The sequence below is a fragment of the Daucus carota genome, chromosome 6 (assembly GCF_001625215.2).
Source record: "Daucus carota subsp. sativus chromosome 6, DH1 v3.0, whole genome shotgun sequence".
Taxonomy (NCBI): domain Eukaryota; kingdom Viridiplantae; phylum Streptophyta; class Magnoliopsida; order Apiales; family Apiaceae; genus Daucus; species Daucus carota.
The window spans coordinates 33,147,153-33,166,338 of NC_030386.2; the positions used below are offsets into that span (position 1 = coordinate 33,147,153).

The 19,186-nt window shown below is 33.4% G+C and overlaps 2 protein-coding genes across 3 annotated transcripts; both read left to right on the forward strand.

The window, feature by feature from the left end:
* Window positions 1-228: 228 nt before the first annotated feature.
* LOC108227830 (riboflavin biosynthesis protein PYRR, chloroplastic) lies at window positions 229-11,802 on the forward strand. 2 transcript variants are annotated; one of them, XM_017403190.2, is made up of 10 exons: window positions 229-386; window positions 537-967; window positions 1,464-1,598; window positions 3,225-3,324; window positions 3,461-3,586; window positions 3,673-3,986; window positions 4,959-5,078; window positions 7,376-7,621; window positions 7,702-7,827; window positions 11,169-11,802. In XM_017403190.2, exons 2-10 carry the CDS (start codon window positions 626-628, stop codon window positions 11,451-11,453), a joined length of 1,794 nt encoding a protein of 597 aa, XP_017258679.1. In that variant the 5' UTR covers window positions 229-386; window positions 537-625; the 3' UTR covers window positions 11,454-11,802. The 2 variants fall into 2 exon arrangements, with proteins under 2 accessions (XP_017258679.1, XP_017258681.1); XM_017403192.2 differs by having other exon boundaries at window positions 241-386; window positions 576-967.
* A 3,530-nt stretch (window positions 11,803-15,332) lies between these two features.
* On the forward strand, window positions 15,333-19,071 carry LOC108224230 (protein WVD2-like 4). Its single transcript, XM_017398743.2, has 8 exons — window positions 15,333-15,545; window positions 15,942-16,503; window positions 16,596-16,654; window positions 16,805-16,882; window positions 16,998-17,079; window positions 17,164-17,235; window positions 17,332-17,439; window positions 18,415-19,071. The coding sequence occupies exons 2-8, from the start codon at window positions 15,955-15,957 to the stop codon at window positions 18,850-18,852; spliced, it is 1,386 nt and encodes a 461-aa protein (XP_017254232.1). The 5' UTR covers window positions 15,333-15,545; window positions 15,942-15,954; the 3' UTR covers window positions 18,853-19,071.
* The last annotated feature ends 115 nt before the right edge of the window (window positions 19,072-19,186 follow it).

Here is a 19,186-nt window from a genome sequence, read left to right on the forward strand (position 1 = left end):
TTAAAATTAGCACTCCAGTTTTTTTATAATTAAGATTCAGTTCATGGGTGGCTGCCTATAGAATTTTTAGTTTCTCTTTTAATTTCCGTGATTTAAAAATGATAAACAAAGTAAAATTAAAACTGAGGTTATATTAGAATTTTTCCAAATTATTCTTTAATTGTTTTTTCTGCTAATTTATTTTTGCAAGGTGCTAATTATTAATATCAAATTGTTTGTTTTTAATCGATATTAAATACTGGTTCTTCCGCATGAATAAGGCATGAAAACTGCAGCTTCTATTCTCTAATAACTAATAATGCTACCCTCACATTTCTGCTTCTTTATCTCCCTGTCTCTCTCACACTTATATTATCTATCTCGCTGTGCTGCAATTGGTCACCCCCGTAAGTGTCTAATTTCTATAATCATCATTAACTCTCCATATTTTCATGATTATCATATAGCTTATCAACTGTGGTGAAAATGTATAATTCTAGCATTGTGTATGCTACATGTTCGACAATTTGACTGTGTGACCCATTTTCAATTTGCAGTTTTGTACTGTATCTCATACTGTCTAATTACTTGTAAAGCAAAGCAATAGTGCCAGGAGAAGAGCGCAAGAGCATATAAATCAATCATTATGATGGGCTTGTTGTCACTAGGACCCTTGTCTAGTCCTGTTATGTGTACAGCCACCGGTGGATCTCACTCTCAAGACGCTTTCTATATTAAGCGTGCTGCCGATTTGGCTGACAAGTCTGCCGGCTTTACTGCACCACACCCCAATTTCGGGTGTGTCATTGCGGTGAAGTCTGGCTCCAGGGTGGTTGGAGAAGGTTACCTTCATGCACAGGGGACAAAGCCTGCGGAATTGCAGGCTGTCGAAGCGGCTGGCGAGTACTGCAAGGGTGCCACAGCTTATGTCAATATGGAACCTGGTGACTGCCATGGCGATTCCACCGCTGTGTCTTCTTTTATTAAGGTCTTTTTAACGTCTATCGCTACAGATGTCAGATATATCTTTATGTTTCTGCAAAAATATTGCAACTAGTTGGTTTCAAATGTCAGACATATCTTTATGTTTCTGCAAAAATATTGCAACTAGTTGGTTTTATAAATCCAGTAACTGAGTTGAGGTCAATTTACATTTCATAAATCTTTGAATGTTTTAGTAAATATTCAGATGAGCTTTGATTAGTAAAGGGGAGTAGACATTTTTTGGTAATCTCTCTTAAAATTAGAGATCTCTTTTATCAGTGTATCTACAATTGAAACTGGTTATGTGTTTGTCCGTTTGCGTTGGGTAATCTACAAGTTATGCTTCTCCCACAGTGACTTCTATGCACTATATCAGTACAAAATGAAGCTTGCTATTCTTTTCTATATATCTGAAATTTGAAACCAACACAATATAAATTATTAGCTAATGTAAAAGTTGATTCGTTTATTAATTTTAATAATTGGTATCTGTTTAGTAGGGAGGAATTACTAGAGTTGTTGTTGGAATTAGGCATCCACTGCAGCATCTTCGGGGAAGTGCTATTCGAACACTAAGAAGCGAGGGATTGCAGGTTGATGTCCTTGGAGAAGATCTGCACGGTAAAACAATTGAGGTAGGGATTTTGTTGATTGACATGCTTGTCAGTTATTTGGCGATTTTTTCCCAAATGCTTGTGACAGAAAGTTGTTATTTGACATCATTTTACCCTTATATAGTTTTTGAGATCTTGTTGGTGATATCTTTAGTTCTGTCTATCACTTGGTAAAATGATTAATAATTTTGGTGCCATTTTCTCATTGTCATTGTAGTTGCAAGTAACTCTATCAATATATATATTTATGAGATGTAATTACTTTGATCAACAAAATTTTCCTCAAGTTCAATCCTGATTCGGTTGAGCAGATGTCATCCTTACAAGACAGTTACAAGTGTGTGCGTGCATGTGTAAATTTATGCAGCATCTTTCTTTTCTTTGGATCTTTCATTCTTTTGAGTTGAGCAGAATTACAGATTGATGAACCATGAAATAAATTCAAAGGTTGAGTCTGTATGATCAGCCAATACGTGCATCTCACTACAGTCTCTTTGTTGATACTTAAGATTTTATGTAACAATGTCCAGGAATTTTCAAAAAAGTACATGAGTCATGACATTTATATATATTAGAACTCTGTGTCATTGTCTTGTTGATTTTGTAGAATGGAGTTCAAATGTGTGATGTGATAATTTGAAGAAGATGAAATTGTCTTTATTTAGGTTCTGATGTCTATATATAAGCTCAAACCTAATGGTTGTTCAGCTGTATTTATCCACAATTGGTTAGCAGATAATGAAAAAATAAGAGCAGAAAAAGTATATTATATTTACCAGTTCTGAAGTTATATATAGTTGAGAAATCAGAGAAGAATATGTAAGCAGTTTTAAACATTGTATATCCTTTTTATGACATTATAGCTACAGGAAGAAGTATATTGTCTTGTTTCCGAAATGATAATAGGCTTGAAATTCATTTACATCTTTGTACGAAACTTATATTAATTCTAGCTCTTATTCGATTGGTTCAATCATGTCCTATTCCTTAAATTTGAAACTTGCAAGTACTTTTTATTAGGCTCGATTCAATGATGGATTGTTCTTTATTGTGGCGTTTGGCGAAAATTATTTTTCAGAAATAAGAGCTTATTTCTTGAAAAAAGTACATATAACTCTACTTTTTTCTGAAATAAGCCCTTCTTTTTTTGTTAAATACACCTCCTTAATATTTATAATTAAAAAAATTATAAAATATATTTTTTTTAAGAAAATAAGCCCTTAAATTATCAAATAGAAGTTCCCCCAAACAGGGCCATTATAGCGAATTTGAGTCTGCATATGTTGAGTCGAACCAGATCACCATAGTGTCAGGAGGTATCTGATTTGTTTTCTTCCCAAAAATTTAAAGTGCAAAAGGAGTAGGGAATTTGAAGACTTTTTTGTGTTCACTTAAGTTCCTTATCTGTCCTGTTTTTATCTAATATTCAAATATTTAACATTGTAAACGTCAATATAACCGTAAATGTACCATCAACGAGACAAACTTATCACTCCCAAGAATGCTAACCAATTTCACTCTGATGCTTTGACGTTCACATATAAATTTAAGATAATTTCAGTAAGCCAGCCTTTATTTTTTTGTAACTCTATCTCATGCCCTTGAAATTTCTTTTTTAGTTCTTATATTCTTTTTTTTTTTTTGTAGGAAGCTCTAAAACCTTGCCTCCTAGTCAATGCTCCTTTGCTATATAGAGCTGCTTGTCGCATGCCATATTCTGTTCTGAAGTATGCAATGACCCTTGATGGTGAGCATTGAGCAATAATATGCGATAATTTATTAAAAATGATTACTTCTTGATTGCTCTATGATAAGTTTTAAGATCCTCGTACATCTTGAGTAATTAATTTGTTGCTCATTGTTTTCCATGTGTGTGCTTCCAGGAAAGATTGCCGCTTCTAGTGGGCATGCTTCATGGATCAGCAGCAGACAGTCAAGAGGACAAGTTCTTGCATTGCGGGGCAGGAGTGATGCTATTATCGTAGGAGGAAATACTGTACGCAAAGATAGTATGGAACTCTATTAGCTGCTACTTTAAATTGCTGGAGATACTCAAAACATAAACTATGCAGTTCTAATTCACATTTAAATATAGATCCACGACTAACCGCAAGAAATGGAGGTGGCCACATGCCTTTGCGGCTTGTAATGTCACAGTCTCTTGATCTTCCCGAGGTAGCAAATCTTTGGGATGTTGCTGAAGTGCCTACCATTGTTGCAACACAAAGAGGTGCTAGAAAGAGTTTCCAAAAGCTTCTTGCTTCCAAAGGCGTTGAAGTGGTGGAATTCGATATTCTAAACCCAAGGGATGTTACAGATTACTTGTATGATCGTGGTTATCTTTCACTTTTTTGGGAGTGTGGAGGGTCATTAGCTGCATCTGCTATTTCGTCCAGTGTCATTCACAAGGTGTTTTACAAATTAATATTTAAGTTTACTTTTTCCTAATTATGAGGTTTATTAATTCACTTCTATGTCATGCAAATCAATCACTAATTTTGTTTGCCTTAATATATGAACTGTATATACAAAAACCCGACCTATATTAATGTAATATATGTCAAAACTTATCTTCTTTCAGTTAATAGTTTGCCGGTAACTGATAAGTCAGGCTTTGTCATCAATACATCACATCTCTTCCATTTTTACTTTAAAACACTACCAAAGCAAACACTTAGGGGTCATATGGTTGGAGGTGTTTTTGATCAGGTATGGGTTTTGTTCATTCCAAAACCATACCTGGTGTTTGGTTGTAAAAAAAAAAAATTTGAAACTCATACCTCAAACCCCTAAGGTTTGGGTTTTTCACACCAAGGGAGTAGGTGGGTATGAGAGAGAGGTATGGGAGTGAACTTCATTTCTCATTTTTTTTATCTTTGTTTAAGCAATTAAATATAAATGTTTAATACAAAATTAAATCAATGATGCAAAAATATAGAATAATTATAATTTTATTAATATTTTTAATTAATTCAAATTAATAACTTTTTAAAAAAAAATTGAAAATATTAATTCTAGGACTCAACCTAATAAATGATATTAGATATGATACCTCAAATCCATATCACCTTAACCCGATTCCTCATCCAACTCCATACCACTCCGCTAACCAAACGATCCCTTACTGTTGTTATGTGTCTCTTATTATGCTTTTTATATGTGAATGTACATATGATTACTTAACATCAAATGCACAATTACTAAAATTATAAAGCATGTGAAGTATGTTCCTAATCTATCTATTTGACATCATTCTGTTTGAGATTCCAATCTTTTAGATTTATGTGGGTCATCAAGTACCATAAACGGACGTTGGAGAACATATAGATTCAACGAAAAATCTGATATTGTTTTGACTATATACTTTGTGCCGTAATGCAGGTCTATGCATTTGTTGCTCCAAAAATAATTGGTGGAAAGAATGCACCATCTCCGGTAGGTGAACTTGGTATGGTTGAGATGACACAAGCACTGGAGTTGAGTGATGTTTGCTATGAGCAGGTTGGTGGGCGTTTTTCTTTTTTGCCTAAATAATATAGTTTGAGATTTTGTCCTTTTCTAGTTATTGGATGTAAACCATATAAAGTTTGGGTTTTTTGATTTAGTAAATGTCAGAATCTTGAAGATATTTCAGTTAAGCTCATGAACCAAGTCCTTTCGCACTTAAATCCACTAACCAGTCATAAGCTATACATGAGATTTCCTGACAAACAACTAATCAGCCTCACAGCCTAAGAATAGAGATTAGGTACCAATATATAATGAGATACACACAGCCGAAAATTCCTCAAATACGCATTATACCCTCATATGGCAAGCAAATACAGTAGGTGACTCCAGTTTTACTTAAAATGACCATGTGAAGAGAGCTGGTTTGTCTTTTTATCTTGAATTGTGTTTCCAGAAATAGGAAATAGTAATATGTCTATGGTTTGTGTATAACCCATAAGTTGTACAAGACTTCAAGCACTAGAATATTTGGAACCAGTGAACTTCTGCGAGCTTAAGTCGAATATGCTTGGAGGTCTCGAGGGAATTTTATGAAATATATCATATGGGAAAATATATTGGGATAACCAAAATCTACATCAACTGATGCATCAAGAACTGTGTTCAGAATGTTTTCTCAAGAATAATATGCAGCAAGTACACAGGCATACATGCGTATATCAGCAAGTATAATTCACATAGAACACAAATTTAAATTTTTAATCAAGAAAATTACACAAATAAACTAATGTGAGCAAATTATGTGAAGCTAATTATGAACAAACAGACACTATAGAACAGATGTCATAGGCTATTTCAATGTTTAACTGTTCAGCAAATATATGAAGTGTATATCGAAATTTTATTTATACAGCAGTCGAAGGTACTTAATATCTGGTATAAAGACAGCCAATGATACCACATATAATATCAATTAGAATTAGAGTTGGCTCCGAAGAGCCACCCTAGGATTTTTGCCTAGGGCCTCCAAAAATGAAGGGCCTTGTTCTTTTTAACTCTTACATATAAATAAAATTTAAAAATGATTTATTTTATAATAATTACTTTGCTATTTTAATTCCTGATCAAGTGTGAACTTTGAAATGTTTTCATGATTTTATTCATTAAATCTAATTCTCTTAATATCTTTGATTTATCATTATATTGTTATAGTTTTATTGTATAACTATTTGTAACTTATTATTTTATTAAAATCTAATAATTTTGGTAATTATTATGTTTATTACTTCATAATTATAATGATAAATCAAACATGATTGTTTCCAAATATATCTCGATTCCGGCTTGCGTAGTGAGCTTGGCTCGATAAAAAACAATTATTATTATTATTAAAAGTTTGATATGAATATATAAAACTCTAAAGAGTAAAAAAGATGACTAGGTTCTCCAAAATGCTGGAGATGGCCCATATTAAAATAAAATAAACAATTAAAATATATTCTGAAAATTCTTATGACCACAACCACACGAACTATCAACTTTTTTGTGTGTGGATTGCGCTAAATTTGTTATTTAAAATGCGATATCTACAAATGAATGTTTATGATTTATATGCAACACTAAATACTGCTCCCTTCGTCCTATATTATTTGTCTTGCTTGACCTTTGCACACATTAAGAAATCTTAAAAATTTTTGCTTTTAGCTGGCAATTAAAAAATTCAAATCTACAAGTAAAAATCTTATAATTTTGTAAGCATTCAGATCTGTTATAAAATTCGAGTTTGTGTGCCAATAAGGAGAGATGGAGTCAAATAATGCATTTATTTTATTCTCGAAGATGGGTATAGAAGAAAGGTAAATACTATAAAAAGAGATTAAGACATAATTATCGGACAAACTAAAATGGAAACAAAGGCAATTAATAGGGACACGGAGTTTATTAGTTACTGAATATCTTGTACCCGACTAAGTATACCCCTCGGAGGGTTTTAGCCTACCATCAAGAACTTATACCATAAATCATAAGAGGACTTGCTGGTGTACATATTAAAATCCTAAGGGCCATTCAGAAGAACTTTTTTGTTTCTTTATTACAAGGTGGGGGAATGTAGATTCGAACCTGACACCTCATAAAATAGGCTACCATCAAACCCGTGACCTCATAAAATAGGCCACTCCATTTTTAGCACTTCTATTGCAACAAACTGGCAAGTGGTAAATAATCAATATATGCTCCAGTTTGAATCACTATCAAGTGTTTAATATCCCACTAGGATAACCTGTAACAAAGATTTTATTTCTCAGTTTCTATGATCAATTAATGGTTTCTTATTCTACATGATACAGATTGGTCCTGATATGCTTATCAGTGGATTTCTTCAGCCTGTTCCTGACCTGAGTCCTTCAGTTCCATTGATGGATGAAACTTCTGCAATTGATCCATCCATTTCCCCTTACGATCCAAGTGTTATATTCTTCTATAAAGCATGGGATCCTTATGGTGCCTTTTCTAACTTCTCTCACCATCCGATTCATGTTCCTGATGATAATGGTGATTACATTACTTGGTCGAGTGTAGAACACTATTATCAGGTCCTATTCTGCATGTGAAAAATATTTTTCTTGTCAAATCCATCCTTGCAATTTTTCTAATATGTTATTCTCAAATACAGGCACACAAGTTTATGGGGATGAATGATTCTGAAGTAGGATTACATATTGAAGACATAGTGCATGCAAAAAGTCCAGAGGAAGCAGCACGAAAAGGAAGAAAATTACAAAGGCAGCGGCCTGATCTGGTACGTCTTTCTTCAACAGCTGTAAGAGGATGAATGTATAGCTTGGTGTTCCTAGTTTGACAAGTATAATGTTATAACACCAGTCTTATTTCAAACCTGGACCTAATAACCTGCCTGTTGATGTTTCGTTCTTTCCACCTTCTATACTAGATAGAATTTTAAATTTAGATCTTTTTGTTTAAACAATTTGAATCTTTGTAGAGTGATTTTGCAATGCTTTTATGATTCTGCAATTGTTTAGAATAGAAGACCTAAGTTAGTAGTCATTGTGACCACCACCTCTCTTTGTATAGTACTCCCTCCGTCCCAATTTATTTGTCTTGTTTGACTTTTTATGGTCAAATTGACCAAACTTTGACAACAATTTACATATATAAAATAATTAGAAAAAATTACGAAAAATATATTACTAGAATCTACATCTATTCTACTTTAAAATGTATTTTTTCGATTTTCAAGATCATGTAAGAATAATTACTAATTATCAGTCAAAGTTTGGTCAATTTGACCACAAAAAGTCAAACAAGACAAATAAATTGGGACGGAGGGAGTATTAGCAAAAAAAAAAAATTTGAAGAAGATCACAGCTACTTAGACAAACACGATATGAGGGAAGGAGCAAAATACATAGTTTTATCATCTAAAAGTTTAATACTGGTAATCTTACCAGCGGCCTCTTGATTAGTGGTATCTCTGTCCTTCCTTTTCCGGGATTTCTAGAGTTCAAACATTGTCTTTTGACAAGGCGGGTGCGTTAATGTGTTCAATTAATTTAAAAAAAATACTGGTAATCTCACAAGCTAATCAAAGGTCTGATTTTGAAGGGTATATTACTCTTGTGAAAATCCTGGTACATTTTCTCACCATATTAGAGATTTACACTTAGTTGTTTATAGGAGTTTTGAATTCTGAATAATCTGTGGAATGCTTGGTTTTGGTTGAATGTATAAAGAATGCTATGTGTTACTTCCTCCGTCCCAAAATTTTTGTCCCATTTGCTTTTGCATGTATTCTAATATCTTTTTAAAAAAAATACTTGTACATGATATTTTTGAATTTTTCTTTTACTGTATAAAAATTATAGATAAGTTTTATATTAAAAAAAGAAATTTAAAAATATAATGTACATGTAGGTATTTTTTACACCTTAAAATGTGTGAAAAAGTCAACCGTAACAAAAATTATGGGACAGAGGGAGTATATAGTTGAATTGTGTAATCCGTAGTTTTCGATGTGGTCTGTGAAAAATATTTTAATTTTAAAAATTATGAAATAATTGTCCCGTGCAAGTTGTGGTTTGTGAAAGTGATAGTGAGTCCTTTACTTCTCTGTCTCCCTGGACAAATAGCTTTGAGTGATTAACACTGAATAGATAACCTTCTTAATGAGACTAATGATTATAGGTGGGTCAAGTCAATATAGAGTGCGAAGTGGTATAATTGATGACAATATTATTGGTAATAGCATTGCATAAAAGTATTAATGACTACTAACCAAATATAATCAGGCGAAAATATGCGCAAGTAGATTCTTGTCTACTAACTTCTACTAACTTTTCACGAACCCAAATTGGGGAGAAAAGGAGATGTTTTTAGAAAGAGTGGTTCATAAATGGGAATGGCCGTGGTATAGCGTTTTCAATGATGTTAAGTTTCACTTTATGGTGTTATTTTTTTGGGGATAAAAGAGTTGGTGATGAGGTATTCACATAACAGGGATCTTGAAATTGGAAGAAAGTTGCTGAGAAATTTAAAGATCATATTGGAGGTTAGGGAAGTGCACACAATGATGCTTGAATGTTATATCTTGCTTTTTGACAAGGAAATTATCTTCCGCAAGTGAAGTGCTTGGTGATGCCTACCGTACGGTTTCAAGTTTTGAATTGTCGATGTTATTCGACTATTTCTTGGCATAAGATTGGCCTTTCCCGTCTCCAGCATCGATCGATACGTAGAAGAACATATTTTCTTGGAATTATGTCATAGTTGGGAATGTGATTGAAGATAGAGCACCGACAAATCATCAAATTACCTCAACCTAAAACTCAAAAAGGACATTATTAATTGCTTGTTCATCATCGGAAACAACAAAAGCTATATTCGGTAATATCGGAGAAATACGGTGGTTTAAGATATTTGGGCAACAATGGTGAAGTTATAGAGCGGTTTTTTGGAGTAGTTGACGTTCATGACATCACATCACTTTCCTTGAAAAATGCTATTGATAATTTCTTTGCTAAGCATGGATTGTAGTATCAAAAATTAGAGTTCATTGATATGATGGAGCTTCAAACATGAGAGGCAAGCTTAACGTTATGCAAGATATGGCCATTGCTTTGCTCACCAACTCCAATTAGTTGCGGAAGTCAACCGACTTTAGTGAATACTCCCTCCGTCCCATTCATTTGTATACAGTTTCTTTTTTGGGATGTCCCACCAATTGTATACATTCCAAAAGTAGTAAATTTTTATAATATAAAACACCATCACACCAACTACTTTCTTCCACTATCTCCATTCTATAATAATATAAACACTATTACACCAACTACTTTCCTCCACTTTCTCAAATCTATTATTAAATATAAATAGGTCCCACCATTATACCCACTTTTCATCTAACTTTACTCATTTTTTACACAATAAGGGCTTCTTGCAATATAAAAGATAATCTTTGGCAAAAATATCATGAGAATTAGGTTGAGCTTTTAGAACATGTCGAGGTATCAAGCGGAAGAGGCTTAAATCAAGAGAGTAGTTTGGCTCCCCCCAATGATACAAGATGGGGTTTACATTACTTGGACCTCGACGGGTGAACTACTTATGAACATCGATTATGATGATGGAAGTGAAAGAAGAATAGATGCAAATTACTCTTGGTTTGATTGACAGAATGGAAAATTGTGAGTTTGCTTTTATTGCTCTTATGATAAAGATAGTCTTGGGGTTGACTAACAAGTTATCACAATTTTTACAACAAAAGGATCAGTGCATGCTGTCGAGTAGCCGAGTATATGTAAAATTTTGGATGCTAATTATGTAAAACATCATGCTATTGTATATGAATATATAAAATTTCTTCATATTTACTTGAAAAGGTATTAATATATGAACCCTCCTACAAAATTGCTCCAGGTCCATCACTGGTTCATTTGGTCTGTCATATCATCTCATCATTAATTTATGTACACGGAGTAGTTTATTTTTTGTCATAGCTTGTTTTTCAACGTGTCATTGTGTTTGTTCATAATTATGCCTTCGAAATAACTGTGACACATGCAGCGCTGTTGCTGAATATAATTAATCTACTATAGTACTCGTGTTTTTATGTTTGCAATGCAGGTAAGACCAGACTGGGAGAATGTGAAGGTTGATATTATGTACAAGGCCTTGAAATATAAATTCTCGATTTACCCCCACTTAAATTCTATACTGCTATCAACAGCGGGCTCTGTTCTAGTAGAAGCTTCTCCTCATGATCTTTTCTGGGGTGGAGGCCGGGACGGCGAAGGCATGAATTATTTGGGCAGGCTTCTGATGCAGTTGAGATCAGAATTTCTTGGTGAAATTCCATCAAGTGTCAGCACTATGGTTCAAGCTGAAAGTAAAAATGAAGCAAGAACTTGAGCCTGTAAGCTGTGTAATTTATTTGGAAAGTCATTGTTTGAAAGTAGCCACCAAGTTTTGAAATGTTGCCGGTAATAAAGATGTGGGATTTGCAGTATTTGAAACAGTACATTTCCGTACCTTTACTTCCTGTTCTTTAAGGCTTCAGAATAGGACAGTAACTAGAGATAGACTAGTTCAGTACTTCAGGTTCAGGGTTCTTTAAACTTCACAGGTATATTCTTTTTTTATTGTTTCTCATCAAGACTCGAAAGAACTCAAATAGCAGTCTGAAAATACATTGTATGCTGGTTGAAATCAGGAATCGTAATTAATTAGTTGATTTACTGATTCGGGATTTTTGATTCAAGATTTGTCGGAGATTTTTTTCAATAAATTAGAGATTTTTAGTCAAAATTGAATTATAATGGGTAAAATATTTTTTAAAGATTAATCAAGAATTGCTAAACCCTGCTTCGAGTGCATATATTTGTTTAATATATAGACTTTTCTAAAGGCAAAACCAAACTACTAAATGGATCAATCTGATCTGAAAATACATACCAAACCTTATCCTGAAATTCAACATCAGTCATATGAAGCATCACGGAATGATGATGACTTCACGATAATTGTAGAATTTTGTAGAGGGGATTGTACTCCACAGGAATCAGCCAACCGCAATTGCAGCGACGCCGATTTGACATTTCTATTCTAAATTTTATTACAAGTGACACTCTTAGCTTAAAAAAGTAACAGCGCTGACAATAAACAAAACTGCATCTTAATATTAATTTATTGTGAGATCTATGCATCTCTCAGAAATTATGTATATATAACTGAGTTCCTGTATTTTTAACTAGTTAACTAGAACAACTTGCGAACTGTAATTCAAGTAAACTGGAATCAAGATGCAACAAATATGCCATTTGGATGCACAAATAACAACAATAAAACAATAATAAATGTCTTATCGCTTTAGACCTACACAGAGGAAGAACGGCAGCATGTTACATAATTTAAGAGTTGCATATGCATATTGATGGAGATCCAGATAACAGAATACATGCATGGACTTGCTCCAAAATATGATAGTTGTCTTTGTCTCTCCACCCCCACACACAATCAACAACACCACACATGATAGATGATTTTCTCCCCCACATATTACTTTGTGCTCTTTTAATTATCGGCGGAAACACTAGAGATATTTACTTGTTTGACTGAAACTTTAACAGTTTTACACTTGTTTACGATTCAACTGTGCCTGGCCTGGGCGGGACAAAATTATTGGGAGTCCTTTGCGAAACTATAAATTAGCACCTTAATTTTTAATTTGATATAAATTAGAACTTGCGGATATATAGATATTAATATGTTTATATAAAAATAAATATGTAAAAAGATAATAAAAGTTTTAAGAAAATGATCGCTTACAAACGGGATATCATATACTCATATGATTCTATCAAAGAGAAACACTGAAGCAGAACAAGTTGCAACGTGTTGCTGTGTATGCAGTAGGAGACAAGTGGGCCTGTTTTATACTCCAAGCCAAACATCCCATGGAGCCGCGGACAACATTATTATTGAAGCATTTATGCTCCTTTCTTAATTCATTAATCGAAAAAAATACTTTCAAAACATCAATTCCTTGACTTCTTTCTCTTCTTTTTTTTTTTTGGATAAGCTTTTTTTTATAAAACAAGAGATGTTCCAAAATACATACTTTGATTATTTAATTTGCATTGGCTTTTTTTTATAAATTTTAAATTGATAGTGTTACATATAGGTAATACGCTCCTTCCTACATACTCCCTCTCCGCCAGCTTGAGGGACCGGATTTTTAAAATGTGTTTCATAATATAATTTTTTTAATTAAAATATAGAAAATAACTATATATGAATTATAAGCATACCTATTTTTATGTCCTAATCTAAAAATGAAGATATCATGAGGAGGATATTAGCGGTGGTAAAATATATGATAATAAAATACTTAGAAGTAAAGAAAAAGTTGAATTGAGATTAGTATTTTATTGACCGTTGGTTTAGATAATTTGGTCCCGATTAAAGGATAATTACCTTCAAAATCTAAGAAAGTCAATTAAATTTATCAAAAATCATTATAATTACTTAAAGGTTAATTAATTATAAAATTATAAAATTCGTTTAATCCGCTTAATTGTCCGCTTAATTTCCCATAAATACTGTGAAAAGCAAATTTTATTCATGAGATAACTAAAAATCTACACGTATCGATATTTTCCATACATACTTTAACAAGGGGTGTATTGGATTGAGATTTTAAAATATTCTTTTTCATTCATGAAATCCGAGGGTATTCAATTGAAATTGTTTGAAATCCATTAAAATATTATAGTATACAATTGAGATTTTAAATTATGATACAAAATCTGGTAGTATTCAATTATGATTTTAAATTATGCTTTAAAATTCAATGATATTCAATTGGAATTGTTTAAAATCCATTAAAATCTCATGATATTCAAATGCTGATGGATTTTTTTTTTTTTGGATTTCATAATATGATGGCTTTTGTGATATTTTTTGGTGTATTTTAAATTTTTTGAAATCCCATCAAAATCCATGGGATTTTGAAGCATTGTGCTTAAATTATATCAACTCTACGACATTTTATCAAAGAATCCGCACAAAATTAAAATCACACACAATTCATTAAAATCCATAGACTAAAAACAATCAATTAAAATCCCGATCGGATACACCCCTCTAAGTGTTATCAGTGTACTCCTTTTGTCTCAAAATAAGAGAGATTTGATTTTTTGCACGTGATTTAAGGTACAGAAAAAACATAGTTTTACACATTATTTTTCAAATTTTTTTTCCCTGAATAAAAATATAGGTGATAAATTTTTATTCAGAAAAAGAAAATTTGAAAAATAATATGTCTAAGTATGTTTTTCTTTTTCATGCACCTCAAATTACGAGAAAAAAATCAAAGCAATACTTATTTTGAGACAGAGAAAATATTATATAATTATTCACCATTATATAACTCAAAATATACAAATTTCAAATAATAAAATTAAACAATCACCTCTTTAGAGTTATATGCAATTGGCACCCCTTATGTTTGGACATAATGCATATTGCACCTAATAGTTTTGGAAAATACACTTTGCAGCCCCAGACTTTTAACCCGTAGACACTTTGCACTCTTTCCGTTAATTTCTGCCGTTACTGTTAACTTTTACAGGGGCATTTTGGGAAATTTAATTATATTTAATTAAAATTAGACTTTTATTTAAATTTTCTGACCATCTAAACGATATTTTTCGGAAAAACTTAAAGAAAGAAAGTTGTAGAGAATAAAAAGATCTTTTTAGAACAATAAGGTTCAAAATTTAAATAATTATTTAAAAACGATTGTTCATTTTACAAGATTTCTAATTTTTGAATTTTTTTAGAATAATTATAAAAAAAATTACGAAAATTTTGAACCTTATAGTTTTAAGAAGATTTTTTTATTCTCTACAACTTTCGTTCTTTAAAGTTTTTCCGAAAAATATCGTTTAGATGGTCAGAAAATTTAAATAAATGTCTGATTTTAATTAAATATAATTAAATTTCCCAAAATGCCCCTGCAAAAGTTAACAGTAACGGCAGAAATTAAGGGAAAGGGTGCAAAGTGTCTACGGATTAAAAGTCTAGGGCTGCAAAGTGTATTTTCCAAAACTATTAGGTGCAATGTGCATTATGTCCAAACATAAGGGATGCCAATTGCATATAACTCTATTCTGTAACAGTAGTTTTAATAACACTACCAAAACAAAATGGAAAATAAAGAAAGTGACGGGGGCAGTTAGAGAGGTAGGGTAGGTTAAAACCCAGGGCAGTTGTGTAATTTAAATTTACCCCCACAATCATCTAAACTATCATTCTATCCCACTCCTACTTGTTTTAAACCTGTATCTTTCTCTTTATTTTCCCAGTTCTTTTTGGAACCACCCCCACTCTCTATACTCCTACAATAAGCCAACCCCAAATCTTTACTTTAAGCTCTTTTAAGTATACAATCGTTGTGCCCCTCAGCGCCTGATTGCAAATTTAGCAACTTTACAACAAAGGGTATTATTGCTACTTCTTGCACTTTGTGATTTCTGCATCTCTTTTCATTTCTCATAGTATTATAATTGACTTTATGATCCATGTTTTTCATTATTTACATTGGTTGGCAAGAAAATGTGAGAATAAGGAATATCATTGATGACCCTTTTTATTTATTTAATACAAGATGTTATCTTTTGAGTATTTTGTTTGTTTTGTTGGTCCTTTGCTGACTAGAACGAAACCCATTCTTTTGATAATTTGAAACAAATAATTGAGGAAATGGGGCTGGGTCGGAGTATGACATTGTGATGTTTAGATTAGAAATTCCCTTCAATGTTATGTTTTTATGTGTGTGTGTAATCTTTGTGTGATTCAATCTGAAGTATCAAGTTTTTGTCTTTTGCCCAAAACAAGAATTCTGCGCTTGATGGAGTCGGAAATTGGGATCGGATCGGTGAATGAAAGTGTTGTTGTAGATAAAGCGATTGTTGGAGATTTGGTTCTGGGTGTTAAGAAAGAGGAGGGTGAAGGAGATTCTGAAAATGCCGGAATTGCTGTAGAAGGGCTTGACTTGTCTTCTGGGACTGTTTTAGAAAGTAAAATGTCGAACCCTGGTGAGGTTAGTGGGGCTAATTCCAAAAACAGCAAAACTTCCAAGAGGCCTACATTGAATAAAGCAACTACAATGGCTCGTAAGGAAAAGCCAAGCCTTACTCAGAGTAGATCTTTTCCTGCTAAAGGACTTCGTGCAAGTGCTATAAGCAAAAGCGTTGATGGTCACCCGATGCAGTCTAATGCCAAACATTCTGGAGCAAGTAGGTCAAAAGTTGAGGCGCGGTTAGTCAATGGAACAGCTGCTTCAGTTTCTCGGCGAGCATCCACTGGAGTGAGCACAAAGGGAGCAGGAAGAAGTGCTGGTTCAGCATCTATCCGGCAAACTACTTCAGTGTCTTTGCCGAGTGTGCGACAGGCTATGGTATAATTCAGATTTGTAGACTTATATACAATTTTTTTGGAAGAAAATTATTTTTTCGGTCATTATGTGCCTCTTTTGTTGTTTAATGCCAGTCCCAAAAGCCTGTTTCCACAAATGGAACTGCAACATGCCCTCCACCTGAAGGCTTCTCGTAAGTGGCATCATATGACTGCATATATTGGTCAACTTTGATTGTGTGCATTTAGTGGCACTGTGATGAACTGACACTTTGAAAAAGTGCATCCTATTCGTTAAAATAAATTAGTTAATTGCTCATTGTGTTCGGTTTTTGTAAATGCAGATCAGCTGATCAACCTCCAAATTCTAATAAAGTGACACTGTCTTCTGCCAAGGAAGCTGGCCGTTCTACTAACTCATCGTACTATTTTCTCTCTCATGTTTCTTTAAAAACCCATGGTTCATGTTCCAAGCATGTGTGGTACTTTTAACTTCTACTACACTCATACTGTTATGTTTTCTTGTATTATTGTTAGGAAAGTTGCTGCAGGTCATAGCAGAAGCAGTGTTCTTGGTTTTTCCTCTAGGCTGGAAGAACGCGCGGAAAAGCGAAGAGAGGTATATTATGCCCATTCATGCACATAACTTACCTTTTTGGATGTCATATAGAACAGATAAGTGACTTTCCTTTTTTTGCCCCAGTTCTTTTCAAAGATTGAAGAGAAGATACATGCAAAGGAAGAAGAGAAAAGTAACATGCAAGAAAAATCAAAGGTGCTCAAGCTGACATTTAACTGTCAAAGTTCATGTTCTTAAGCCTTTTGTTTACATTGTTTATGAGTTCATGCTTCACATTCTGGTTCATTGCAGGAAAGCCAAGAGGCGGAGATTAAGACATTAAGAAAGAGTTTGAAATTCAAAGCTGCACCTATGCCAAGTTTTTATAAAGAACCTCCACCAAAAGTTGAGTTGAAGAAGGTGATCGTCTCACTCTTTGACGCTGTTGATTGATACTTATTGTCTGTCATTATATAATATGTGCCTTCCCACATCTTGACATTTTAATTAAATTGTAATTGTGAACCCGTACTTCCTTTACTCCTTCATACCTTTCATTTCCATATCTATCTTGTGAAAGAGCTTGATTTAGAAATTCATGATTTTAGCACATTATTGTGCAATTAGTAATCTCCTTATACTTGTCCATTAAGTAGTAGTAAACACTTTCAATAACTATTCCTCACTACATTATGGCTTTCTGTTACAAAAATTATTCGTCGCGGTAAATATTTGCATAATTAAGATTGCTGCTATCACCATTTTTTACCACGGAGCATTAGCATTTCGTTGAATCTGGTAACTTTTATTGTTATGTGACTAGTGCAAAGCACAACTGATATCATATCGCATAAGTTTTCATGTTCTTATTGTTTGTGTTGGCAACTGAAAGTTTATGTCAGTCTTTTTTATCAACCAATTTTAAATGGTCAGATCTTCAGTTGATATTGCGCAACCTTTATCTATAACTATTAGTCTATTACCTGCATGCATGATAACCAAAGAAATCTATGTTGGACTTTGCCTGCCCGTATGACTCTTAGATAGATATAGACATGCCTAATGCTTGTACAAACATTTTAAGTGTCGGGTTTTGCTTGGTATGATTCTGAGAGAATTAATTATTCATAGTATTTGTATGTATTTTGAAATATTATGAACATTTAATGGCGCAAGTTCTGCTACAGTGCCTCTTTCCAACATTCAACACTGACACATTCCTAAAAACTTAGGAAATCCAGTTTTCTCCAAGATTTACTTCCTTGACTTTCGTAAACAAAGACGGCAGCATCTAAATTGCAGTGTTTTGACCTCACATTTCCTTTGCCTACCCACTTATTCTTTTATCAGACTCTCACACAGTGTTTTCTTTTGGTGTCCTCTTCACTGTAATAGATGCCCACAACCCGTCCAAAATCTCCAAAGCTTGGAAGAAAGAAAAGCTCAGGTGGTGCAGTAAACTCCTTGGAAGCTGGATCAGGTGCTACCCCTCTATTAAGCAGAGAACATGAGAAGTCAACAAAGAAAACAACTCGGAAATCCCTGTCTAATGTTCATTCAAAGGAATCTGTTGCTGCCAAAACTGCGGGAGAGGACAGTAAGTTGAAACTTAAGGCAGCAGTAGCAGAAGGCAAAGTCGAGAAAGCCAGCGCGAATGAAGACGATGAAAGCAAGCGCCAATCTGTCTGCCCTCCTGACCTTGAAAATATTGGTGGTGAATCTAGAAATATTTCGTCCCAGGATGATGAACTGCTAGTGAATTCGGCGAATCCTCCTGCCCAAGATATTGAAGTGATTGTGAATTCAGGCAGTCCAGAAGTTTCACAGGCCTAGTTTGCTTTTAGAGCTTCAAGAACATAATTTTGATCATTTAAAGAATTGTACTTAAAAAAGGTCTTTTATTATTTTATGGTTTCTTTGAAAAGATATTTACTAGTGTTTATAGCATATGATGTATATCATGTTTTCTTTCTTGTCCAAATTTGGAAGAATTGTTGAAGAACATCTGAAATATGGCAGCTTCATTGTATAATATATTACTGTTCGTTTTCAGCCTCGATGCAGATCCGGATTTTGTAAATTTGTTGCTCCTTTTTTTTCTCTCTTTATTAAGAAGTAAAATATACACAGCTCATGACCATGTTATCGTTGATTTTGGCAATTTTGT